Source organism: Xiphophorus hellerii, chromosome 11 (assembly GCF_003331165.1).
Source record: "Xiphophorus hellerii strain 12219 chromosome 11, Xiphophorus_hellerii-4.1, whole genome shotgun sequence".
Taxonomy (NCBI): Eukaryota; Metazoa; Chordata; class Actinopteri; order Cyprinodontiformes; family Poeciliidae; genus Xiphophorus; species Xiphophorus hellerii.
Window position 1 is genome coordinate 13,949,357 of NC_045682.1, and position 27,236 is coordinate 13,976,592.

General features: G+C 39.0%; 1 protein-coding gene across 9 annotated transcripts; it reads right to left on the bottom strand.

The window, feature by feature from the left end:
- Positions 1–1,068: 1,068 nt before the first annotated feature.
- thoc2 (THO complex 2) lies at positions 1,069–26,972 on the bottom strand. Of its 9 annotated transcripts, none has more exons than XM_032576004.1 (39): positions 26,844–26,972; positions 24,115–24,170; positions 23,752–23,843; positions 23,400–23,451; positions 23,209–23,279; positions 22,775–22,896; positions 22,554–22,687; positions 21,725–21,885; positions 20,997–21,089; positions 20,651–20,806; positions 20,247–20,419; positions 19,933–20,128; positions 19,815–19,853; positions 19,578–19,708; positions 18,976–19,077; positions 18,121–18,205; positions 17,516–17,609; positions 17,339–17,419; positions 17,158–17,254; positions 16,724–16,841; positions 16,456–16,635; positions 16,193–16,357; positions 15,807–16,082; positions 15,556–15,697; positions 15,257–15,414; positions 14,181–14,309; positions 13,930–14,061; positions 13,628–13,812; positions 12,548–12,723; positions 12,356–12,458; positions 10,995–11,368; positions 10,750–10,808; positions 9,238–9,273; positions 3,566–3,697; positions 3,336–3,402; positions 3,093–3,238; positions 2,820–2,890; positions 2,079–2,119; positions 1,069–1,991 (listed from the first exon to the last, which is right to left on the bottom strand). In XM_032576004.1, the coding sequence occupies exons 1-38, from the start codon at positions 26,906–26,908 to the stop codon at positions 2,098–2,100; spliced, it is 4,671 nt and encodes a 1,556-aa protein (XP_032431895.1). In that variant the 5' UTR covers positions 26,909–26,972; the 3' UTR covers positions 1,069–1,991; positions 2,079–2,097. The 9 variants fall into 9 exon arrangements, 8 of the variants coding, with proteins under 8 accessions (XP_032431895.1, XP_032431896.1, XP_032431891.1 ...); XM_032576005.1 differs by having other exon boundaries at positions 1,069–1,994; XM_032576000.1 differs by having other exon boundaries at positions 2,079–2,125.
- Between the last annotated feature and the right edge of the window lie 264 nt (positions 26,973–27,236).

Genomic DNA, 27,236 nt, shown 5'->3' on the forward strand with positions numbered 1-27,236 from the left:
GGCTCATTTAAAGTGTTTTAATTATCTGGCATCAACCCAACAGTGTGTTTAGTTAACACTCTAAACGCTTTAGACGACTCAATAATGAGTTTAGATGCATGTTTGGCATCAAACATCCAATTATATTCAAACTTTATCCGTCCCAAATTGTTGCCCTCAGGTGAAGGAGCCTGGGTGTGAAAATAAAACCTCAGAGGCTCATGTTTCTTAGGAAGTGGAAACTGCAGCAACACCAGTGTGACTACAAAGCGAATCCAGCTGTAGATCAATGTGGACCACGACAGAAGTGTCCTGATTGAGCCACAATCTGGTCACAACGACAAGAAATTATATTGGACAAATAAAAGTGAAGCTTTGAGACGGGATCAGTCAGACATGGTGGTGGTAGAATCACAAGGAGGGTCCAACAGTGGGACGCAACAATGAACCATTTCCAGCTTGTTAAATCTTTTATACCCTTGTTGTTGCATAAGGATCCAAACAAATCTGCAGCAGACAGAGTTTTATTAAGCTTTCAGAGCGTCTCCAACTCATAGCTTGTTTAAAGAAAAAACTTAACTATTTATGTTTAAAAGCCAGTTCAGCAGCAGGAAACAAACCAGCTATCAGGAAATCTACAAGAATTTTGCCTGATGCTTGTTGAAAACTGCAAAAGGTGTGTGGCACCGATACAAGTCGCTATTGAAACAAATATCAGTGGTGTTGAACGTGCAGCGTACAGAAAATGTTTTGGATTTATTTCCGATTAAAAATTTTTTAAGGCAAGACAAGTAACCCACAGAAACCCCATAAAAACTTAAAACTATGGTAAAAGGAAAACATGAACTAAACCGAAACGTGAAGAACTATTTTCTCTTATTTATACAGTTCAATCTTACTTTTAGAAAAGAAAGGTTTAATTTCACTACTCCAAAAGTAACAGAAAGACCCGATTACTGCTGGGCTTCTACAATTAATTAATCAAAGGTAAACAGAGCTTGTCTGGCCGAACATTCATGCTGATTATCAAAAGTCTCTAATCTACAGCTTCCAGTCTTGCAGAGAATAAAAAAAAGGACAGACACAGAGTTAAAGTGACACTAAGAAAACTATTATTTATTGAGTTTCTTTTTTCTTTTTCTTAAAAAACAAAACATACACTCATTGAGTACAGCAGATAAAATCTCCAAAGGCCATTTTTGAAACAGTTGCATTTGGAGTACAGAGCGTCAGAATTTTTCTTTACAATTCTACATCTGAATCAAAGTTGAACCGACATTTTTCTGTTTTTTTTTTTGTGTGTTTTTTTTTTTTATAAATTATGTAAAAACCTGATTAACACAAATTCACAGAAGAACTTGCATGGGACACGGGAAAAAAAAAAAGAAAAATAAAAAGAATGAAATAACATGATGCGAATTTCATGTTATGCTTTTTATTATTGTACACAATATACAAACTGGTCCTAGGTATTATTTCCTCACTTATACTTGCTGTCCTACTTAGATGAAGGTGAAGATAAATAAATAAAAGGATCTAAGTAGCTCAAAAGGATATGAGGTAAGTGAGTATGGAAACGCAGGTTATATCCAATAAAACAAGCAAAAAAAGCAAGGCCCGACATTGTACAAAAATAAAACTAAAAAACAAAAACAGTTTTCAAACATGCGATTATTGAATCCATGACCGCTTGCTACCAACAGATCATTTCATACAGTAACCACATTTCTGGTAGGAGTAACACTGTGATTACAGCAGCACCTTGTGCCCAAACTATTTTATGTATATTTATATATATATATGGAAAATAGAAGACAAATTTTATTCGGCTGGTTTATCGTCTGAAACAGGAAGAATAATTGGGTGATGTGTGAATTAACCACAGCTAACAGGCATGGGGGAAGAAAAGAAAAAGTAAAGGAAAAATACAATCGGAAATAAAAACGAAAGTCAATAAGTGGTACAGGTGGAGTTGTGGATGTCTTGCAGATAAAAGTACAGCTTATCCATTTCTGCTGCAGCACAGAGGGGAGGAAACAAAATGCATCAGGCGACTCCAAGAAGGCTGATTGACGAGAAAGAAGCTGAATGGTTCTTACCTTCACTGATTAGTACACATTATCTGTGCTTGTCAGACGACTTATGAGTGTGGTCGTTAAGGGAAACTGAATCACTTAAAAAAAAATTTTTTTTTAAAAAAAGACCCGGGACTATTGATTGTCTAAAATGTGCTCCGTCAATATCCAGAGGAAAAAAGCTCAGGCGGGAACCAGAACCGCTTCCTTTGATATTGCTGAACATTTTTTTTAATTAGTGTCTCCTAAAGTTTATTTAAAAACAGTCAAAAGCACTGATTTGTTTAAAGAGTGTGGGCAAATTGTCAACATACAGAGCAAAACGTTTCACCCATTAGAGATCAGGTTTAAGTCACAGAGAACATGGTCGGTTTAAACCCCAACATAACCACACAGGTAGGAAATATTACCTCAGTCAGACACTCTGAGCTGTTAAAAGATGAATCTGTAAAACAATTTTGTTGTATGACTGTGCACACAGCAACACTCGTTGGACCTGAGCAACACGGCCGAATAAAAATACAATAAATGATATCAGGATGGAAGCAAAAAAGAAAAACCAAATTAATTCGAGACAGATTTATAAACACACGGTACACAGAACAACGGAGGAAACTATGGCTGCTTAGATTAGGGTGCCGAAGTAAAGACAAGCACTCAACTCAGACTGTGTGTGTCAAAAATATACAACTTGTCAAAAAAGAAAGAAAAAAAAAAAAAGAGATTACCGGTAAGATTTTCAAGTCACTGTTCACTCAAGGATATTGCTTTTTCTCCTCCTTCCCTCCAGCGCTGTCCCTCTTCTCCTTCTTCTCAGACTTTTCATGTCTGGACTCCTGCAGAACAAATTAAAGGTTCACTTTATAAATAACAAATATGAAACCAACGTATTTTTCTTCCACTTCCCAAATGTGAAAATCTGTACGTACGATAATTCATTTATGCAAACAAAATAAAACGCATGGGTTTTTATCTTAATAGGCTAGTCACATGCAGGTAAATAATGAGCGTCGCCATAGTAACGAATGCCGAGCTGACCTTCTTGCCTCCGGAAGACGTTCGTTCGGCTTTCACGGACTCGGCCTTCTCCTTGCTCGAGGATTTGGATCTCTTGGTCTTCTCCTTCTCCGGCGTCAGAGGAGAGTCGCAGGAAGGGCTGGTGCTCTGGCTGTTTTTGGAGGAATCTGGGGAGAAAACGGTTCCGCCGTCACGTTCACTGTTTTGCGTTTCGCCGCGGTCGACTCGAGACGGCTGACGACTGTCGGGACAGAAGGCGCTTACTGGTGCCGTTCTCGTCCTTCCTCCGCTTGGATTCTTGGCTGGCCTCGCGGTCGTTGACGGCGTGATCCTAAAAGAGAAGCGACGTTATTAGGCATTTATTGATGAACGCTGCGCTTAAAAATGCTCAAATGTTCTGCCGCTGGTAGTAGTTCAATGCGTCTGTGAGCTGAACAACCGTCTTTCCCCATCTGGTCTCTAACTGGTCAGTATTTTAAGCGTAAAGCGCTCACTCGTTTTCTCTCTTTCCGCTCCTTTTCCTCCTTCTTCTCTTTGGATCGGCCTTGTACGCTCTCTGTGTCTTTCTTCTCCACTTCCCTCTCTCTGCTCTTGGACCGGGCAACTGAATTAAAGTTGATGTGCTGCTGGAAACAATCCCACATGAACAGAACACAAACAAGTTGAAGCCTGACTCTGCTGCCGAATCCTCATTAATGATTTGCATCACTCTGAGACGACATTAACGACGTTGGTATCCGTTTTGTGTCCAGACAGCGTATTCAGACACCTCTTTTTTTTAATTTATATTAATTTTAATATAGCAAAACTGTTAAACATAATCAGGCTGTAAGAAATCCTTACAAATGATTAATATGAACTCAGTTTTGCCAGTGACTCATCGCTGCGCTCGTCTTCCTCTCCGTGTTTGTATTGATGTTTAAACATTACTGCTCACCTTCAAAAGCCCAAATGGCCTCATGTCTAAATCCCTCTCATCTCTCGTTAGATGCTCTGGTTTTTAGGACGGTTCTGGAGGATGAACCCAATCTCATACAGGATTGTCAATAAAAATTTGTCTTTGATTTTTTTTTCCCACCCTCCTCTAACATACACTCTTAGTAATCCCTGTAGCTTTAATGGCCCATTGCTGTGGTCTTGGAGAGTTTGCGGTTTAATGCAATGGATCTTCTGTCCTACTCTAGAGAGGAACAGGAAAAAATAACACTTTGATGTTCACTCAAAAAAAAAAATTTGAGTTTAGCCGATTTTTGTAAGTACTGGAGGAAAAACACCAAAAATGTAACGGCAACAATAACAAGACAAAAGTGCTTAGTGCCACTAAAGCCACACGAGCAGCAAACATTGATTCGCTCATCAACCTTAATTCAGACCGATTCAATTTATTTATTTATTTATTTGGCGTAACAAAATCTAAGCTGATGTATAGTACAGACCAAAAGTTTGGACACACCTTTCTAATTCAATGGGTTTTCTTTATTTTCATGACTATTTATAAGGCAAGAAATCCCACTTATTAACCTGACAGGGCACCTATGAAGTGAAAACCATTTCAGGTGACTACCTCTTGAAGCTCATCAAGAAAATGCAGAGTGTGTGCAAAGCAGTAATCACAGCAAAAGGTTGCTACTTTGAAGAAACTAGAATATAAGGGGTATTTTCAGTTGTTTTACACTTTTTTGTTTAGTGCATATTTCCACATGTGTTATTCATAGTTTTGATGCCTTCAGTGTGAATCTACAATGTCAATAGTCATGAAAATAAAGGAAACTCATTGAATTAAAAGGTGTGTCCAAACTTTTGGTCTGTACTGTAGACTTGATACTTTAGGATGAAGCAAAGACACCGTTCTCTCATTCTCTCCCTAAACATCTTGTTTTCTAATTCCAAGGCGCCTTGCTCTTCAAGTCATCTGTACTCAACCTGATGCAATATTTACTCTGCCATCAAGAGAACAATACAAAATGCAACCAATTAGAAAAGAAGGCATACAGTTGTGCGGTCAAACAACCTGTGGAGTAAAGAAGGGATTTTCAGGAGTACTAATGGGAGTCACAATCAGGGATTAGCAAACTGCACAAATCTAAACAGATTGACTCAGCTGCTGCAGTTCTGTTTCCCAAACATTCAACATTAAAAAATATTACAGCCACGCAAGGAAGGGAGCGAGAATAAGAGATTTCACATGAGTCGTAAAAGAAACAAAATGCCATCTTCCATCTGAACAGATGGGAGTTCTACAGATGTAAACGAGGAAGAAAGTCTTTTGAAATGTATCCAAAACCCCGATCTACTGATCATCCAGTGGTAATCATGATATCATTAAAACTGAATGTTTTTTATGTCAGATCTCAAAGATGGGATAAGAAATAGGTAGACATCAGAGTTTTACTACTTTCTCCACTTTTTGCTCAATGGAAGTATCAAATATCAAATTTTAAAATATGATTAAATGCAGTCTAGTAATGCAAATCTGACTTCTTTATGTGACTGGTGTCCTAAAGAAGAGAATTACACATGGGTTTGTTTCTCCAAGAGCAGTATTTGTGTTTGTGGGTCTATGAATGTGTTGCTATGCAGTGATTGCCATAAAAGAGGTAATAAGTAACTCTCATCACCTTTATCATGATCACAATTATGCCACAAAATCGACCACCCCTACTTCTTGCTGAAACATCCTCTCACTGTTAGAGCTGATTGGTTATAAGATCAAAACTGATGAAGTGGACCGATCTGATCGGTCAACTTGCATTTGAAAGTATATTTCGCTATATTCTGCATTTCATAAACGAACAGAATAAAGTCTGTGTATCTAAAGCAAGAAGATTCTTGTGCTGAAGCCCCTCTATGCCAACAAGAACACTTCATGAAAACAAGGAATGTCCCTTTATGTGCCGTTTACAGAGAACTCCCAGTTTTTAAACTTAAACACATTACATAGACTTCGGCCTTTTTTTGACATAGAACATGCATTTCATCCATTTTGCACCAAAATTTAAATTAGAAACATATAAGTCAATAAGTAAAAACAAAACAAAAAAAGCAGCTATTACACCCGTCTTCTACAGAACTGGACCATCCAAACGATGCGCTTCTGAATTCAGAAGAATGTAAAGCAAACACCTTAAGATCTGTGTATGTATTGCAAAGCAACTGGGAAAGAAAAAAACAAGCTATTCAATGATAAGAAAATGTCAGGAACATTTTTTTTTTTAAATCTCTAAATTATCAAACTTTATAAAGTAAGAACCCACACATATGGACCCCCGACTCATTTTTGAATGCCATATCAACTACTTCTGCAAGACCTCCCGTCACCTCTGACGCATTTCCAAACTTCGCCTCATTCTCTCCCTCTCAGATGGTGAAAGGTCGGTCCATGTCTTTGTCTCCTGCAGACCAGAGACTGTAACACACTTCACTTCTCATGAGCCTGCAGAGGCTCCAGTACGCCCCAAACTCAGCAGCTACCATCTTGATGAGAGCGAGCAAACATTCCCCCTATCCTCCGCTCTCTTCACTGGCCTCCCGTCCTCCTCACACCAGAGTGTGTGTGTGTGAGGACTCCTTCACACACACACACACACTTCATCCGCATCCATGTTGTCAAGGAGGAGTTAATCTTCACCCAAAACAAAAAAAACAAAACTCCTTGGAAATTTGTTTTCACATCATTGCAAAATAAAAGAAATGGATACTGATGCTGAAAAAAATTTACATTTGCAAGAAATAAAAAGAGAACCTTTTCCATGATAAATGAATACATTTACTAAGACATTCTGTGACAGTGTAAAGTCAGAAATTTGTAGGAAAAAATAAACATTTTCCAAAATGTAAGTTGTAAGTCCGAGTCCATTTTCCTGCATTAGAACATCTTCCGGGTTCAGATCCAAAGCAGCCGTGTTACAGCTCCTTCCTCGCAGTCCCAGGAGTTCATTGCTGATCTTTTTCCAAGGCATTCATGGAGAAATCGTTCCAATCGTTGCCACTTTGGAAAATATCCAGATGCACCTCTCCTAAATTTACCACTTCAACTGAGAGGACTTGTGGGATTTTATTTGTCGCAACTGTCTGACTGTCTAACCTCTGTAAACTTGAGTTTTTTATTGCAAATTTCTGACTTTACAATTTCAGAGAATGTTACGTTTTAATACCGCAAATGTGTGCACTTCATTGTAGGAAATGATTACCCTTCATTCTTGCAAAGTTTTTAAAATAAGGGTTTTTTGTTTTTAAAATGAAATTCATGTTCATGAGGTTTTATCAGCAGAAATCTACTCCTCCGTGGCAACAGTTCCCCCCCCCCTTTCATCTCTACAGCAGCCCATGGGTACAAGAAGATTTATCCCTAAGGGAAACAAACAATTTACTGCTGCTACAACAAAAACGAAAATATCACCAAGAAACCAAAAAAAAGTCTAATTAGAACAGCAATCGCCACAGCTGTTGGAGTGAACAAATCTACAATTACAGATGGTAAAATCATTTAACTGAATGGGACCTGCGATAAGGAAAGGCTTTTTGCTGCACCAAAAAAAACCTATCCAGAACAAAATCTGAGTTTTTCTTGTTTTTTTTAACGATGTCACTTGGGTGAGGGAACTGAAGACGGGGAATATTGATTTAAATATGCGATTTAAACTCACTGGTTCATCAAAAAAAACAAACAAAAGAAGCAAGTAAATCCAAAGAGCAGAGCTGTCAGCAAGAAGCAGACGGCTTAAATCAGGGGTCTCAAACTCCAGTCCTCGAGGGCCGCTGTCCTGCAGTTTTTAGATGTGCCACAGGTACAAAATGCTGGAATGAAATGGCTTAATGACCTCCTCTTTGTGTAGATCAGTTCTCCAGAGCCTTAATGACCTAATTATCCTATTCAGGTGTGGTGCAGCAGAGGCACATCTAAACGTTGCAGGACAGCGGCCCTTGAGGACTGGAGTTTGAGACCCCTGGCTTAAATGGTCAGGTACCAGATTTGACTAATAATTAGTCAAATTATTATGACATGGTATTACTAAAATATGAATAAAATGACCGTCTCTTGTATGTTTAATTGTCCAGCTTGCTACAATTGCCTTGTCCATCCCCCCAAAAAAAAAATAATAATAATTTTTCCCCCCTATCAAGCAGTCAATAAAAATGCAAATATCTCAAACTAACACACACATAATTCTGAAGTGGAAAGAAAATCCTCATCTTCCAGTACGTTCCAACCCTGGCACACTGCTCTACACATTTTAGATCAATGATGCCCAAGTCCAATCCGCAAGAGTTAATTTCATGCAACTTCTAACGAGCCATTCATCTGATTCAGGTGCGTTGGACTTGGGCACACCTGGCTTCAATTGATGTCTGGCTAACAGGTTTTTGCTGAACTCCAATCACTTAAATATTATCAAGGAACGGCTCCTGGAGGCAATTGGCTGCACTAAATTTTATTTTGGAGGATCAAAGTAAAAGCGGCAAAAAAGTAAAAAAAAAAACAACAACTTTGGTAACGTTTTTATTTGAAGGGGTGTGCATAAGACTGACATGACACTGTGATAAACATGACCTAACGCCTGTCATGAACATGAAGGAGTCTTCATGAATGTTGTCCTGAAGTGTCATTCGATAAATAATGACACTTTTTAATGCAAAGTTGACACTTTTAGTTGAGTTTTAATGTACGTTTTAATGCAGCTTAGCATAAAAATGTAGTTATTTACCAAATAATGCTAAGTTGACACTTTTATGCACTTTTAATGTAACTTTTAATACATATTTGCATTAATAGTGTCTTTATTTACCAAAAGACACTTCATGACAATAGTCATAAACATTCATGAACACTCCTTCATGTTCATGACTGCTCTTATGTCAAGTTTATGACCGTGTCATGTCAGTCTGTTTTATTTTTACTACGGTAATTTCTATTTGTAAAAACTTTTGAAAAACCATGCATCCTTTTCTTTTCCACTTCAGGATTATCCACCACTTTTGTAAAACGTGTGCAGAATTTCCTGAGGCACGAATACTGTCGATCTTGAGGCGACAACAATTGGAGAACTGTTTGGAGAATCACATTAAAACTACTTTATATTGCAAAAAGGAGAGTTCGCCAACACACACAAAATCAGATCGCTAAAACGGGAAGACTGTACGTAAGAGTAGCAGAGCCGGTTCAAACCTTGGTTGCAGGATCCTTGAGTTCGTTGCTACTGTCCTGTAGGGATGAATGGAGATGACAGATGAGCTGGGAGGGGGTGGGAGGTAGGAGGAGGTTGTCAGACAGCAGTAGAAAGTCGGTAGAAGAGGAAGAGGAGGGGGGAGAGAGGCCGATCCAACAGCAAACTCCTCCCTTGATCTCTGACCTTCAGAAACTGAGGCTTTGACAAAGTTATTACATAGAGGAGAGTTCATAGACTCAACATCTGGAATGTCAACACTTAGAAAATAGATAAGATCTAATAGAAAAACCCTGAGCATGTGTAAAATATGGAGTAAGTCTTAACACTAAAGCATGTCTGCTATATCAGCATAGCTGGTACAACAATACTTCTAAAGTGCGAGTGCTGTTAATAGTGGTCATATCTGTGACTGTGTGTGTGTGTGTAAGTGCAGGTGTGTGCCTGTGTGTGTGTTTGGAGTGCATCCCTATAGAGATAACTGCTGCTGTCACTTACAGTTCAGGAATGGATAAGACACATGGAGCCTATTTCTCTCGTGGAAGGATTAAATAAATGCCTATCACAAGCTGCCAGTGGCTGGGCCGAGGCTCCAGACGACTCGGGTCTCACCCACTCTCTCCCTCACACTCTCTTTGTAGGGGGCAGGCTTTATTTTCCACAGCATTTCTGGTGGATTCGCAACATTCATTCTCTCGTCTTCCTCGGGGCGCTGGCGGCTCTCTCTTCCGTGTATGGCTTGCCAGGAGCGACGGATGCGAAGACGGCCGGAAGCTGTAGAGTCGAGTGTAGCGGCGCTGGCGGCGGGACCGACTGGGCGTGCTCGGTGCGATGCGAAGCTGGTGGTGGTGGTGGCATGGGCCGTCTCGAGAAGCGAAGAAGGAAGAGGGGCCGGCGGCTCGGACGTGGAGACTCTCTGGAGGCGCCGCCAGAGAGGTTTGCTGGACACCATCCGTCTTTGAGCGGGCTCCGGGGCGACACCGAGGTACTTTACATCGCGTTAAAGAAGAAAGAGCTCAGAAAAAATGGAGGGAAAAAGCTCTTGGAGACTATTTCGACTGGTTGTATACGGCTCCTGGTCGGAGGAAAAAACACTTTGCCTTTGGAGACTTCTTGACGGGGCGGGAATACTATTTTTTTTTTTTAAAAAAGCACACAAAAAAAAAACTCCACGGGAATATAGAAACGTGGTCAAAAGATTCTTCCGAAGGCACACCGACTGCTTTCACTTCTATGAAAATAGGCATTTTTTTTCAATATGAAAATATATAATATACATAATATTCTCTTGACTAAGTCCTTCAGGATTTCTCCCAATAGTGGAAAATTTTCAGCTCAAGTCCATGGAATGGTTTCCAACTCCCATGTTGGAGAGTCGGGAGACTTCCAGATGCCGTGCCTGCGATGCGACAACGCTCCCGGGATGATCTTCGGAGCTGCTGGAATGTGCAAGGCAGGGAATGCTCCAGCAGACAGAGAAGAAACGGGCACAGCCTTCCTCAGGCCATACTAACCTTAACAGATGAGGAGTGGGATGGGGACGAGTGACTGTCGAGCTTTCGTCTTTTGTGATCTGCAGAGACGAAAAAGCAGAAGTTGTTGATCTGTACGGCCAGCATCCATGATGAAAACACCCCACCACTTTATCTCTTTCTTTAACGGGGTTTCTGCAGGTTTCACCAACTCAAATTTAAGACTTGAGAGCATTAAGAATGAAATTTTGATTTCTTTGGAGGACAAACGTGTAACAGCTTCTTACCCCTCTCAGATTCGGCTGAATCGGATCTCGGATTTGGTGACTTGAGGGTTGCAGTCGCAGCATTCCTGTCTCCTTTCTCCTTGTTCTTGGATTCCTTGACGGCGTCTCTGCCTGGTTCCACTGGCTCCCCGTTTCCGGCTTTGGCCTTGTCGTCTTTGCCGCTCTTTTCGTCCAGCTTGACTTTCTCCCGGTCTGCTTTCGGGGTCTTCTCCTTACCCTCGCGCAGCAACCGCTCCTCCTTTCCCGCTCTTTCGTCTCTCTGCTTCTCCCTGCGGCTCTCCGCCTTCGTCTCCGGAGTGCTTCCTGGTGTCTTTTCTTTCTTTTCTTTTTTTTCTTTCCCGCTCTTCTCTTTGTCATCTTTTACAGCTTTGGTGCTGCAAGCAGATCAAAGTTGGGTTTTTTTAACTTAACAAAATCACTCGCAAGCAGTTTTTCTAACACTAACATAAAAATTGTTAAATAAAGACAAAACTTGATAAAGTTGAATCAGAGTCCCTGCATAATTTTCTATGTTAAAATTTCATCCTTTGTCAGAGTGGGATTTCTTGGGATTCTTTATGAGTTTTAATAGTACAAACAATACAATCAATTTAACCATAGATGGTTTTCTTGAGAGCTTAAAAATAAAATCTCTGATTTTTTTTCATACCAAATCTGATTTCCAATTTTATTCATTTTTTTCCTGAAAAAAAAAAACATTAAAAATGATGGAAAATATTTTCAAAAACTTTCTTTAGTTTCAATCACTCATTCTGGCAGGTCACCTGAAGTCAAAGTCTGAATAATTACAAACTGTGAAACACGATTTTAGGCCTTGGGTGGGCTGACAAATAAAATCCCAAGAAGAGAATTGATGGAATAATAATAATTTTAAAAAAAATCCAGATTTTTCATTAAATCTTCATTAAAAAAATTTTGATTAATTGATTTATCACGCAGCCTTAGGTCAGATGTAAAAGATGAAATCTATCAAAAATACAGACATGGATGGATGGGTGTCTGGTAGTCAAACAAATGGATAATTGAAGATAGATGGTTGGGTGGATTAAGGATGAATGGTGGCTGGATCAGAGACTTGGCTGGAAAAATTGATGTATGAAAATAAACAGATGGGAGAATGGATGATGGCTAACAGATGGATCACAGATAAACTGACGGCGAAGGAAAAGAGTGTGAGAAATGGATAGATCTTATTGCTGAACAGGGAGTAAAAATTTGCAAAAAATCCAAAGTATTTTGTCATCATTCCACACTTATGCAAACCTGGAATATATTCTCCATACTTTTGAAGACTGAAAATGAACCCTGTTAAATATATTTTGTCAGGAATATGTTTACATGTCATATGTGAGGCAGGTTACCTGTTGAGAGCACCGTTTCCATTGCTGGTGGTCACTTTGGCTGCTGTGCTGTTGGCTTTGTTGACTGGCTTTGAGGTCCCCTGAGACTTATCCTTGACCCGGTCTGAGCAACACAGGGTCGCATAAATTAGAAATTCAACAAGCAGGCGGATTTACAATAGATAGAGTAATAAACAGTTATCAATTACTCACCCCCGTCTTCAAATCCCCCCTCCTCGGTCTTGCTGGTGTTGGCAGCGGGCTTGCCGGTGCTTCCAGGGCCGTTCTGCTGACTCGCCGGCGTGGCGCTGCGAGCTGGCTGGTCCTTGTGGTGGAACTCATTCTCAGGGACCATGTGCACCTTCTGGCTTTTCAACCGACCTGAATAACTGCAAGACGCACACGCAGTTTGCACAAAGGAACGAGAAACCCCAAAAACAGCTTCTGAATCTCACATAGAGAAAGTCACTTCTTCTTCTGGGCAGAAACATTCCTATTTACCAACACAGATGGATTGTCAGAGGTCTACTATCTGCAGAGACAAAATAAGCTCCTCCGATTGCTTTGCGATTAAATAAAATATTACTATTTCATAACAAGAACACCAATTGGATTCAAATTCAGTCAAAAAAAAATTTCTGAATTAGCCAAACGTCTCGCTAGAAGGTCAAATATTGAAAAATCCATTTTTGGGTGGGAAGTGGGCACAAAGCTGAAAATCTCACTTTTTCCTTCTGTAAATTCATCAATTATTGTTCTTTGTTCTGAATTAGAGGTTAGAAACTTGTGATTGATCCCTAAAAATGGATGAAATCAGTCATTTCTTCATTTTCTGAAGGATTCAAAGCTACAATGTCTATCAGTGACTAAGCAGTGGGAATGTGGATCCACAGAGAAGTCCCCTGTAATTAACCTTGAAGCGCTTTGGTCAAGCTCACACTGATCAAAACTGCTCTCCACTCCACATCAGACTGGATTCATTTTTAGTTGAATTCATTGCTGCCTAATATTAAAAACTTCCTTTTTTTTTAGACTGACTCACTGCTAAAGTAAAAAAAATTGCACGCAAGCTAGAAGAGACCAAAATTTGAACTCAATTAAATTTCATCAAACAGATGTGACTTAAAATCGTATTTTTAGAAATAATTCTGAAGTGAATCAATAAGCTATAATCCTGCCAGATAGTTGCAAAAGCTTCTCAAGAGACTTTGTGTATGTTTCTGTTTTATCTCAAAGCTTCAAGAAAAAGATGCTAGCTAAAGGCTCCACATGGAGCACACAATGCTGTGTTACCCCATTGCTAAGGCATAGAGGTCTGGCCTCTTATCCTTCTCTTCAAGGCAGATCTTGTGGACCCGGCACTCCAGCGCTTGGCCCAGGTTCAGGACCTTTGGGTAGCAGGGTAAGATCTTGGTAAGAACGATCAGAATGTTCCGGATGTGGGTGTAATCTCCTGTTTCCAGGCAGTGGACTGAAGCCTAGACAAAAAAGAATCGATTAGAAATATTTATGAAAATGCGGCATCTTCTCCGATTGTTATCATCAAAAATCACAAAAAAAAAACAAAACAGAGAATCATAAAAAGGCCAGCTCACTTTAGTCAGCATATAGTGCCATTTGTGGACCACATGCCGAAAGTTCTCATAATCCAGCTGATCCGCTTTGTTTCCTCCATCGAACCCTGCGGCTCGGAAGATTGTCAGGAAGCCTGGATAATTCACACACTCCTACAAATTGCGCAATAAGAAGAAACTTATCAAATACCCGCTGACAATATCTGACAAAATGTCAGTTATTGCAAATAAAATGTTGCAAATAAATGCAGAAATTTGGCAGAGCTGCGAACCTTCTCGTAGACGGCGCGGTTGCTATGCCACCGGGTCACCGTTTCCAACATGCAGCAGAGGAAGCGGCCGTAGCGGTGAGACTCATTCTCTGTGCAGCTGGCCACCGTGTAAATGATGGCAGAGAAGACCTGCAAACCAATCCAGCACAGCTTTTAAAGGGATCCACCGTTAGCTGTAACAATATAATCTGTGTGAGAAATGTTTATTTCAGATGTAAAAACAACGCAGTAGAAATAACGCAGGCTGTTTTTATAAATTTAAATAAAATATTGTCACGCGGTTGTCGTCATGTTGTTTACACTGCAATGCATTCTGGGTAAATAAGATATGCTAGCTCCAATCGCTCTAGCTCTTTCCCTCTTTTTTTCACGTGGGAAGCGATGCAGACCTATCTTACTTGTTGTTTTATCTTACAATCAACAGCGACGCAATGTGGCGTTGTCTGAATTTATAGCAAACACAATACAACAAACAACTCGGGTAAAGTTAGCCTTCCTGTGTTTACCCTGTAGGTTCCAGTACAGAACAGAACAAACCGCGTCATGAACGGCGTTGAGCAGGTGGAAAAATGGCGACCTCCACCGGTGAAAAATATAACGAAAGGTAGAACATATTTGAGTCTTTATTCATCTCAAACAGCACTATTTTTAGTTGATAGGAAGGTTACAACATATTTAGTAATGTTTATCTAATTGTGGACAACTTCTCTCAATTTTGTGATGTTTCTGGTGAAATTGTGACCATTTCCTGCTAATATTATGACTATGTTCTCATAACAAAAATTCTCATAGCCTGATACTTTGATACTGATACAACTTACAGAAGGGACGATTGAAATAAAAGACGGGAAAAAAAAAATTCAGAAACAAAATCAAGTAAAAAAAAATTTCTTGTATGAGAAAAAAATCTTAAATAAAATTTTATTTTTAAGCCACCACTAGAGTCTAGGTGTCCTTAGTAACCACAACGCTCATTATAACCAATAACAAATAAATCAAAATCGATGAAGCTCTGCTTGAGGAAACCCCGCAAGGTCAGTATTGAAATATTCGCGCAGGTTTCCTGAATCTCTTACCCTGTCGTAGCAGAGGAGAGTGCAGAAGTTCGGGGTTTTCTGCTGGTGGACGAGCTCGACGAAGCGGGCGCAGTACACGGCGTCGATGGAGGAGAAGATGCAGCGAGGGAACAGGCACAGCTGCAGGAACTTCGTTATGGTCTCGTTCTTTGTGGATTCTGCCATGAAATTTTTAGAGTCGCATGAGATCGCAGAGCAAGATGAACACGAGACTTCATGAAAACTTCAAGATTTATGGTTAAATCATCATTTGTCTGCAGAGACTGAAGACTGAATGACGTGTGCTTAATGATACTTACTGGTTAACAACCAGCTGTCTTTTTCCAGCTTGAGACGGTGCAGAACTCTTTGGACATGCTCCATTTGTTTCTTTTCTTCCTCCTGTAACTTTTCTTGCAGGGCTGTGCAACGTTCCTTCTCCTTCTTCTTCTTATTTAAAGGCTTAAAATAAATGTAAAAAAAACCTGTCAGAACAGCTCTTTAGCTTCTACTACTCTGATTTCTGTTTGTCAATTAAACCGGCACACATTCCAGTTAAACAAATACTTACTATCTCAGAGTTCTCCTCGATGGCCTTGATCTGGACCCTTAGCTTGTTTACCTCCCGCTCATACGCAGCATGCGGCACGGCCAAGTCATACATGGTGAGCGACCAGAAGGTGGCGTAGAACTGAGGCCGCAGATCGTCCCAGACTCTGGCCGGATGGAGCGACATCACAGCCTCGTGCACCGGCATCATCACCTGTTCGCACGCCGCCACGTACTTGGTGACCTTCTGCTGCTGTCGGTTGCCTTTTTCAGCCTTCTTTAGCTCCTCGTATTTTGACTGCGGTTTTAGAAAATAAAATAATTTGAATCGATTATCCAAGATTAGGTCTCACAATGGGTGATAAGAGCAAGTTTAATGGTCTGAGGAGCAAATGGGAATCCACTAACCAAGATCTGATGTGCGTACATGGGGCGCGACAAGAAGAAAGCGGCATCATGCGGGGTGTGAAACTGGTTACAAAGGACGTCGATGGAGGGAACTCGCTTTATATAATCCTCTGTGCTGAGATTGGAGGCTAGAAAACCACCAAACTGCACCAGTGTGTCGTGACACTGAAACAAAAAAAACAGAAAAGTTTCTTCAGGGTGAATATTTTTAAAGTTTGGAAACTCAAAGGTATTTAAAAATAGACTATTGAGAAGGTGCAAACCTGGTCATAAAGGTGCCCCACGAGTTTTAGATGCTTCTCTCCTCCCTCCAGGAAAACGACTCCATTTCGTTGTTGGGCCATGAGTAAACACAGCGGCAGCGCTAGTTCGTGGTCAAGCAGAGCATCCTTCAGGCGCTGAGAAGATTTCTTTGTGTTCCTGATCTGGCCGAAGTAGCCGCCCTGTGAACACGGTCATATTTATGAATACCGACATCACTGCAGGGCAAACACACCCCATACACACAGACGACATTATAGACTTTTGTACCTCAGCTTTCAGCTGCTCTCCTCCTGTCATGGCCTCCAACTGCTCTGAAGTCATTTCGTCTGTGATCTCAATGCCAGCCATTTTCTGCACCACCTCCTTCAGAATCAGCAAGTCAAAACTGCGACAACAAAAAGCCACTTAAGAGAAACATGGACAGCAGCTAGAAAGTCTTCTAAATTAACAATTTAATGTAATTACAAGAATGTGCATTTCGTGTTGTTTAACAAAATAAATAATGCATTGCAAGTCGAATTAATAAACAAGTGACCCTTAGCAATGCCTGGCATTAGCATACATCACAAATGTTTACGTTAGAAAGCTTCTCATACGCTGTAAAGCTACTATCACACACTTCAATACATCACTGAATGCATCATGGTAAAATGCTGAAAAAGGCAACACATTGCTATATAGACACATTAGGTTTTTCGGACCTTTTTCCCGCCTTCAGCTGGTTGGTAACATACTGCAGAAGGCCGGCCAATTCAATCGGGTATTTTCTGAACACGGCTCCACACAGACTTGCCAAACCTTGAATAACAAAAACACAAGAGATGTGACTCATATACTCAATCTCTGCATTTTCATGCAAATTCCGAGAGAGAAAACACCAACTCTGGAGCCACAAGGAGAGTGTAGTGTCGTCATGCTTCATCTTCTCCTTCTCGGGATTGGCCAGAGCTTCGATGATGCAATCTGAGGTCAGAGTTCAGAGGAACAACACAGAAACACGGCTCTGTTTGTCTTTTAAGACGTCAACAGAAACATTTACGAGCAGAAAGTGCAGGATACAGGCCAGGACGTCATAGTTGAGAGATGTGAGGTATTTCAATGAGTCCACCACCGGAACAATGAGGTTGTCGTACCACTGGATCTGAGACAACATCTGATAGACAAGAAGACGGTGGAGGAGATTTAGTGTGCATGAACTGATAACAGCTGCTATTTTTAAAGCAGAGCTAAACAAAAATGCTATTTGTAAAAGTAAATGTGCAGACACTAAAAATCAAACCCTCAAGCTACTCCTAATGGCATACAATTTATAACATCCCATAATTTTATACAATTTCAATTCCAGAGGTGTTAAAAACAAAAAATTATAGTAAACGAGACATTGTACTACAAAACCAGTTGAAATGATTTTAAATATTTTGTTCATGGAGTTTCCAAACCAGTTTTTATTTTGACTAATGAAAGCATGATTTGCAGACAGGCACAAATTGGCAGATCTGGAAAACTGCCACAACATAAACAACAACAAAGATAACAACCCACATGAAGCAAGCATGCTGTGTTACATGATAAAAACTACTTTAAAATAAATGTATTATTTGTGTGTCTTTCCAGAGTTTATCCAAACAATTCAGAGTAAAATAATTGCAGCCGACTATACTAACGTAATCGAAGAGGATGGTGGGGTTGCTATGGCTCAGTTTGCCAATCTGTCGTCCAGACTGTTTTATGTTCTCTTTGGTCAAGCGCCTGGGGAAAAGGGGGGGGACAAAAACCAAATATAAACAAGAAATAAAGTAATTTCAGCAATAAGATACAGTAAAATGTCTGACACTTATGACAGGCAAAAACACACTGAGAAAACAGATGAATCTCAGCCAATTAGGATGTGTGTTCAGATGATGATTGCCAGATTTAAAGTATCTTTTGAACCAAACAACCTATAAGCAGACATTTAACATACTTTTCATTAAGCCTACATTTCAGTATAATTTTTTTTGTTGCAGGCAGAAAACAATAAGAAAAGTAATGACTTAAAAACATCAGTTTGTGTACTTATATGCTTCATTTAGTCAATTGAGTCACTGAAATAAATGAGCTTTGATATAATATTCTAATTAATTGAGCTTCGCAAGTAATTATGCAGCATTAACAAAATACATACTTAGTAACCTCACACTTCACTCCAGTTAAAGTTACCTATAAACCAAATAAACTTTTATCTCATATTATTGTGGGTAGACGGTAATGCATAGAAACTAAAACTAAAATGATACAATTAGCTTAATATTGCTGTTCTTCAGTTTCGATATAAATACTTAACATGAACATTGAAGTACATCTCCACCCAAAATGAAGAAGAGAAAAAGAAATAACACTAGAGTTAGAGATTTAAAATATTAAGATTGAGTTCCAGAAACGTATACATTTTAGACAACAACTCACACGTTGTTATTGGTGAATTACTAACTTTATATTTTGGATGGAGAAAAAAAACGGACAGAAATTAATCTTCTTACTTCATAATGTATTTGGCCCTTTCCACGGTCTGGGCTTTTACTTTAACCAACAATGGATGGCCGGAGTAGGTCTCATTCTTCCACTGCCCATAAAGTCGGTACCTTATTGTACAAACACAAAGAGAAGAGACACTTACAGGAAGTTGGTAAATAACAATAATAAAGCACTGACAGGAATCGCCAGAACAATCCACCAACTTCAAGATCTGGAAGGATATATTTTTTAAAAATTATTGCAACATAAAGCAAGTAATTAATAATATTAATATCAGGTTGAATTCCTACTTTGTTTACTTGTGAAACTTTTTAATATTTGATCAAAAGTTGGTGCATTTTGGCTGCATTTTATCTGATACACCCAGAGTAGACAATTACGAAATGGAAGAAAATTCCATTTTCATATGTCAATATAAAGCAATATGCTCTTGAATTCATTCCTTTTCTCTGGAACCCGTACAAAAAAAAAAAAATCTAATTTTAAAATTCAACAAAAGTTGCCTTTATATTTCAGCAAACGGATTATCAGAGGGGATCCAGATATAAAACAAGATGCTGAGCTTTAACATTTCACAGAGCTCTGTTCAATGTTTCAAGGTCTTTACCTGTGCTGGTAGGGAAAGAGCTTAAACAGGCCCCATAGTTCCTCAGACATGCAGGCGTTGCACTCCATTAGAGAGAGAGAGGGCAGCAACACCTGATCTGCGATGCTCAGGAAGCAGCTCAACAATATCTCCTGAAATAAATACACATTCAGTGTTAATAGGGTTTATGTGCACTGAGCTTAGGTGGACCTTTTCATGAGGAGTTATCTTTCAGAGGATTTTTAGTCCGTCACTAACCATCTTATCTTTCACTTCAGGTCTACCGTCAGATTGATACTGTGAAACAAAAACATAGAAAATGGGTCAAAAGGACACCATCACATAGGTGCGGTAATACACAAGGAAGCGGCTTTACCTCTTTCATGAAGGACTTGCCCAATCGTACTATCTTAGCAAAGAGGATGGGGTCATGGGAGAGGTGAGGGCCCAGGTAGCAGAGCATGCTGAACGTATCTTTCCGTAGATCCTCGAAGCTCTCGGTGGGCTGAGGAGCCCGCTTGTTCTTCAGCGGTTGCAGCGCACAGCCCTTTGCTCCTTTTGGAACGCCAGCTCTTTAACGAACACAGCACGGTGTCAGGTTTTACTGGCGTCAAAGCTCTCAAATTCATGGTTTTTGTCTGGCTGTTGTGGGAAAACACTGGACAATCTGTACGACATGATAATAAGTACCTTCTGTAAAGAGGCTCCACGGTCAGGTGCACAAGTTGGCAAAGCGCCAGCGCAATGGCCTTGTGAGAAGTAGCGTAAAAAGACGGCATCTGGTCCATGATACTCTGGGCGTGGTGCCAGTCTCCGATCCTGAGTAGAGCCTCCAAAAGACCGAGCTTCTGGTTGTCGGGTGGCTTTAGGAATTGGAAAGAATGGTAATTCAAATAATTAAGATAAATTAAAGCTAAATAATGAGCACATTAGTTACGAAGCTTAGCACAGAAGGGGCCACACTGCAGTGATGTATTATTCAAACTGTTCCAATTGATCATTTCTAATGAAGATATTGAGAACGAAGCAGGATGGAGTAGAACCTGACAGAGAGCGTCTCCCTAAAACAGGCAACGAACATGAGAGTTATTCACCTTCTCGTTCTTTTCTTCTTCCTTTTCTTTCTCCTTCTCCTTGTCTTCACTTTTCTCCGAGGGAAGCACGACTGTCACCAGCTTGCGAGCGATCTGCTTGGCCTCTGAAATCTCCCGTTTGTGTTCTTCTACAATGGTGGCATCTACTGGCATAAGCTGGAATTGGAGAACACAGAAATAATTTTAAAGAGGTGTATTAAAAAAAAAAAACTTAAAGCAAAGGCGTGCCTCTTTAACTATTCAAGGTCGCATTTGCTTAACACATTAGAAATGTCCAGTAAGGGACCAAAAAACCAGTGAAGAAATGTCAATATTTTAGAATATGAGTTGCAGTTCTTCTCCTTACATGAACGTAGAGATCCTCCAGCTCTATCAGCTTGTGGTTCAGGAGAGCAGCAGCAATGTGGTAAAGTGATTTTGGAGTTTCCTCATTAGGTTCCTGGACAAGAATTACACGATATGTCAGTACATTATTTATGAAAAACATGCAAAACAATCCGTTTTTAAATCTGGTTGTTTTATTTCATCCAAGCTGAGGAGAATCTTTCAGGGTTCCTGCTTTAAAATACAGGAAAATCACAATATATTTTAATAGATTTTGTTTACCTCTGTTAATATTGATGACAATCAGAATCTATGCAACTGTTTTTGAGAAAATTATTACAAAAGGCCCAAAAATTGTAATTCTTTTCACGTAGTCATGGAGAAGACTGTAGGGTTGTCTTGCCAAAAGCAATGCACACCCTCCACATGTAGAATAAACGTCACAAAATGTCACAAAGCGTTACAGCTCAAGAGGCTTCCACAGACTGATGTATCCAAACATGATAATGGAAAGTTCAGTGGCTGTATTATAACCAGCTTTTGTAAAAGGATTAGTTGTAAGCTATAACCAAAATTAATAGAAACATTTGAAATGTGTGACTTTTGTGTAATGAAGCAATACAAAAGGTGAACATTTTTGAATGGAATTACTGAAATAAAAGATTTTTTCAATGTTATTCAGCTTTCAATTCAATAAAATATAAATTGTAGGGTTACAACACCAAAACCCTGGACTTCCCGCTCACTCACCTGGTAGAACTTGAACTTAAAGCCCAGTATATGGCAGAGGGTGATTGGCTCACACATGTAGGATTTGATGAGGGACAGAAAGAACTCATCTTGTTCAGACCGGCTCTCATACACCTCCAAGATGATGTCCAGAACCCGATTAGGATCCAAATTGAAGCAGCCTACGGTGAAAACAAAGAGATGGAAGAAGAAGACAATCAGAGATTGCGGTACCACTTTATTTGACGCATTGTGAATAAGACTGTCATGACACCTTCATAAACATGACATAACTCCTGTCATGAACATGAGTAAGTCTTCATGAATATTTATGACTGTTGTCATAAAGTGTCATTCAGTTTAAACTTTAAAAATGATGTAGCTTTATGTTATTAAAGCTCAAATTTAATCAGTAATACTTTTATTACAAATTTATGTCAGATCATGATTTTTTTTGGTTAATGTCAAGTTGTCATAACAAAGACATTTTGAATAATGTCAACTTTGTATTAAAAGTGTCATAATTTACAGATTGACATTTTATGACAACAGTCATAAATATTCATGAAGACTTACTCATGTTCATGAGTTTAGCTGTTATGTCATGTTTATGACGGTATCATGACAGTCTTATTCACAACCAGTCAAATAAAGTGTTACCGAGATTGCTTTGAACGACACATTTCGAAAACTATCCACATTTGAAAACTTGTCGATTGATACAGCTGTAATCGATGGTGAGTATAGCGGTACGATCAATCATTATTGATAATCCGGCAAGTAGTAGCTCACATTGAAATAATGTTATAAATGTTTAATGAAACAGCTTAAGGTAGTTCAACCTTAGTACCTATGAGGGACTTTATGCTCTCCAGGACGAGGTGGCTGGTGATGTTGCCGGAAAGGTCTTGACCGAGTTCTGTGATCAGTTTGGCGTAGCCCTCGTTCTCTTCCCTTAGCAAGTTAAACTTCTGCTGTTTGTAACTGAAAAGAAAGAAAAGTCGGGAAAAAATACAAGTAAAGTACTGGATATGCATCATGCAAAATAAGAGGCGCACGGCTCTTACTTACAATAGCTTAGTCTTGATTTTTACAATCTTTTGATTAAACTGATGAGCTTGTTTTATCAATCCAAGAGATTCCAAGGTCTCTGGGTCGAGTCGTTCTTTCAGGATGGCCTCCGGTACAAAAGACTGACATAATAAAACACAGGATGGAAGTCGGAAAGGTAAATACTAGATGGCAAATACTGAAGTACCAACAATACCAGTAAATAATGCCTCACATAAATGACCAATTTTTCGTATAAGCCATCTTTTAATGGAAAAAAATAACCAGAAGAGCAGGAATGTTTCAGCTGCTACGCAGAGAAAATTGACTTGTATTAACAACCCAGTTCATCTCAAAGCAAGCTATGAGAGAAGCTCTGAGACACACGCATAAATATATAGTTTCAGTCACTAAAAAAAGCTAAACCAAAATCAAATGTTGGTAAAAGCTCTTACCAAACAGGCTCCCACTAAATGAGTGTAATGGTCCCGCTTGTTCTTTTCTTCTAGTGCACCAGTTTCTAAATCTGATGTAAAAGAAAGTGGTGGCAAGGGAAGAGAGCATGACAAAGATATCAATCTCTGTTTTATTAAATTGAATAACTATTATTTCAAACTGCAGAGTAATATACAGTAATATGTAATACCTAATATACAGAACACATCTGCTAAAATTGATGGCAAATCATCTCTGAGTTCCTGAAAAACAAAACAAAGGCAAATTAAGATGAGTACAATAAAGCAATGGCTCATTAAAGCAAACTGTATTGTGGATTTATTTTTATTGCAAAACGTATTAAAAACTTTAGTATAGCTTTGGTTGATCAATTACATTTTACTGAAGGGCAAAAGGAACATAAAGTCATTACGTTCCTGATTTTAAAAAAGCTATAATTCACAAAAATGTTGCAACTGAACAGTAGCAAAAGACTGTTTTGTTATTTCTGCTCTGCTTTATGGAGGCGGAGGGTTTGCATGAAAAAGAGGACATATTCCTACCATCATTTCCCCGAGGACAGCGGAAACGAGATCAATTTTCAGGTTACCCTGGACAACCTGCGAGCAGACCTCATAAAGAGCGGCCTGTATGTCTAAAGAGACAAAACACAACATGTCCAACTTCAGAGAACACATGAGAAAGCACAAGGTTCAAATTATCAGAAACAGAAGAGTGGAAATGTTTTTAGGTTGGAATAACAGATTTTATCTGAGCATCATTGCTATCAGGTTTTCTAATGTCAGCTTAAGATTTTAACAGGGACTGTGCAATATTCAGAAAATGTTCAAATGATTGATAAATATCATAAAAGTTTCTCTATGCAGCCAGACTCACATCAACAAGGAAATTATTATCCAACTTACCTTTAGTTTCATTCCCATGATCAGTTTTCTCTGTTAGCTCTTTGCAGAGTTGCACACTGGAATGTAAAATAGAAAAAAACTGAGATTAATTCATCCAGCATAACATGACAAAGAATAGTTTTTTTACAGCTTAATCAAGAAATGGCCAACAAAATCAACTTAACAGAACATATTTCCATACAAGTTTCAGCTTCTTAGGAAAAATGCTAACCAAAACAGAGTGCACTTGATTACGTCTCTGATAGATAACGACCTTATGTGCCTCATAGTTGTTGAAAACAAGTTGCACAGTGAAAATGAACTCTACAGCCAGACAACAACCCACAAACAAGAAAGAAAGCTTTTGGCGATTTTCACACGGAGCTGCAAAATGTATCTAATCTCAACAGTTATTGCAAAATCAGTGTGGGAAATCGCAAAGAACTGCTTGGGTACAATTATTTGGTACAATTTTTAAAAATCACTCATTCATCCTCTGCATGTTAATAATATATTTGGCCAGTTGGATGGAGTCTAACTCTGCACCGATTGCAGTTTTCTGGCTGATCATTAATCTTTAAAAAGCCAAATCTGCCGATTTTGGTCAATACCGATTATTTGTCTGTAAAGTCGCTAAATCTAGCAGCGGTTGCCAACAGTGCGGTGACGACTGTTAACTGCAAATGTGCAGATATGACCTGGTTTCCAATGAAGAAAAGGCCTTCTGGGGTGTTTTTAGAGACAGAAGGCAGCTAAAAACAAATGCAAATCATTATTGGCTTTGAAACAAAAAATAATAATTATTATTTTCATGGCACCTACGGATCTTTAAGAGAGCAGGAAAAAATTTTACACGTTTCCCCCATCAAATCAAGTGTGACAGCAGTTTTGAACAACTTCACAATTGTTCAAAATTATGACAATAAAAAGCAAAATAACTACAAACTGGACATGAGCGATCTTAATTCTAATCATGATATTTTGCATAATTTATTGCAGAAAAAAATCAAAGTAAAAAGTTAAAACAAAAAGTAATTTTAACTGTAACCAAAAGGAGCATTCTGCAATGGGACATTTCATATTCAACCGAGGAATGTCATACACGCTTTGACAGACGCAGATTTAAAGCAACTTTTTCCCCCATAATCTGCTTATAAGTATATGAGGGTAAGAACTGTAGTAATGTGGACTTGTCTCTTAAACTATTCAATTTAAACAAGGGCGCAATGGCTACATAAATAGTGCTTAAATCTAATATATAATTTATACTTAATTGTGGCTACAGTTCATCTCTCAATAAAAATATATTGTTCACAATCACTTTTAACTTCTATTTGTTTGCTGCAGAGCATTCCAGATTTAATATTATGGTTTAGAGAAACATTAAAAGCGAAACATAGAAAATGGAAACTTCCTCACTTCATTTGCCACCTGCTGCTAAAGTAACATTCTGAATGTCTTCACCAAATGTCTCACTAATCAAACACACATTAAGGTAACGGTGGTTTAACTGAGGAGAATTATTTAAATTTGATTTGTATGTTTGAATGATGCAAAGCGATTTTGTGTGAATACATTGTCAGCCACATACACAAGCTTGTAAGCATAGGAGCTTTAGCTTTAGCACAACTGCAGGCCTTTCTCAGATATGCGAGGCCTACGGTTACTGACTGCTGCTGTAGCTGTGTGTAACAGCACATATATGACGTATATGAGAGATGGATCTTAATTAGGATTAAAAATCTGGTAAATCTTCACTCATGCCAAGCCGTCTCTAGTTTGAAAGCATCCCTCCGTCCCAAATTTAAAAGCCTAATCGTTCACGGGGTATGGACGATCCAAAGGTAACTGTTTGAATACTGTAAAGTTGATGCTTGTTGTTGATATTCCGTCGGTGGAAACCAAGAATTAGAATTTTACACTAGCTTCCATTGCTAATTTGTTATTTCTTAAAATGCATCCAATATCAGATGCTAATTAAAAAAAAACGACTGAGTGTCAAAACAAAATGCTAAAGCCTTCTTAACACCGTCTCTGTATCTCCTCAACGAGTCATTATATTGAAAAGACTGGGTGGGCAATATTAATAATAAATCATCATTTCGATTTCAGAAAATTGATAAAAGCAAAGAAAATTAAATAAAGCGCCTGAAACCGCCAATAACGAAGCTAACATTACTGCTAACTAGCCGTAGCATCAAGCTCCGTTGTTTCCCTCCACATGATTTATTAGTTTTTATATTATAAAAGATTGCCTTCAAAGTTTTGTTTTCTACTAGCTGTTTATCACTCGTCTGTAGGACGTCAATGGGCCACAATCCCCCGAAGTTGGCACTATTTTTCACTTTATTTACAAACTAGGGATCAGACAAATTTAGCACTAGACTTAGCTAGGTGGATTTTAACTAGCTTGGTGCGTGTTTACAATTTTAGCTAGTCTCTTAGCGAGCAGATGTGTTTAGCATGTTAGAATACGTCAAATTCAAAATGTTATAAAATTGAGTCAGATTATTATATTTTATATTCAAGTTACTTATAATATGTACATTCAACATTTCCTTACGGCGACGCAAGTTAGGCCACTTAAACTGTTTGCTAACGTTACTCCTCAATTGCTACAGCTAGCATATTTCAAACACTGGCCCGCAGGGCGTTTTAGTGCTAGCTCTCACATTTTTTTGTTTTGTTTTACGGAAACTATAAAACCCCCTCTATTGTGAGGAGATTTATTGACGCTCAAATGTACTCACAATTCGTGTTTTCCTGATTTTTCCCAGTTTTTGATCCATTCACCGGGGAGAATAAGTGTCGCCATCTTCCATACACACTGTCCGGATGTCTAGTTAAGCATCATGGAACACACTGCAGGGTCAAATGTAGCGGTTAGCCGCCGATGCTAGCTCGCTGTTGCATGGTGGGACTGAGAGAAGTGTCAGCACAAAATACAATGGTCAACAGTGGTGTCTTTTACTTTAAGTAATAGGTGAGAGAAGCTTTCATTTTTAAGTTTACCAATCCAAAATTACTGTTGATTTGGGCTGCTATCTTGGCGTAGATATAGATTAATATAGACATATGGCAAAGAAGTGTTAATATTTATGACCTTTCCAATAGTTAATTAAAATTTAAAAAAAAATACAGGT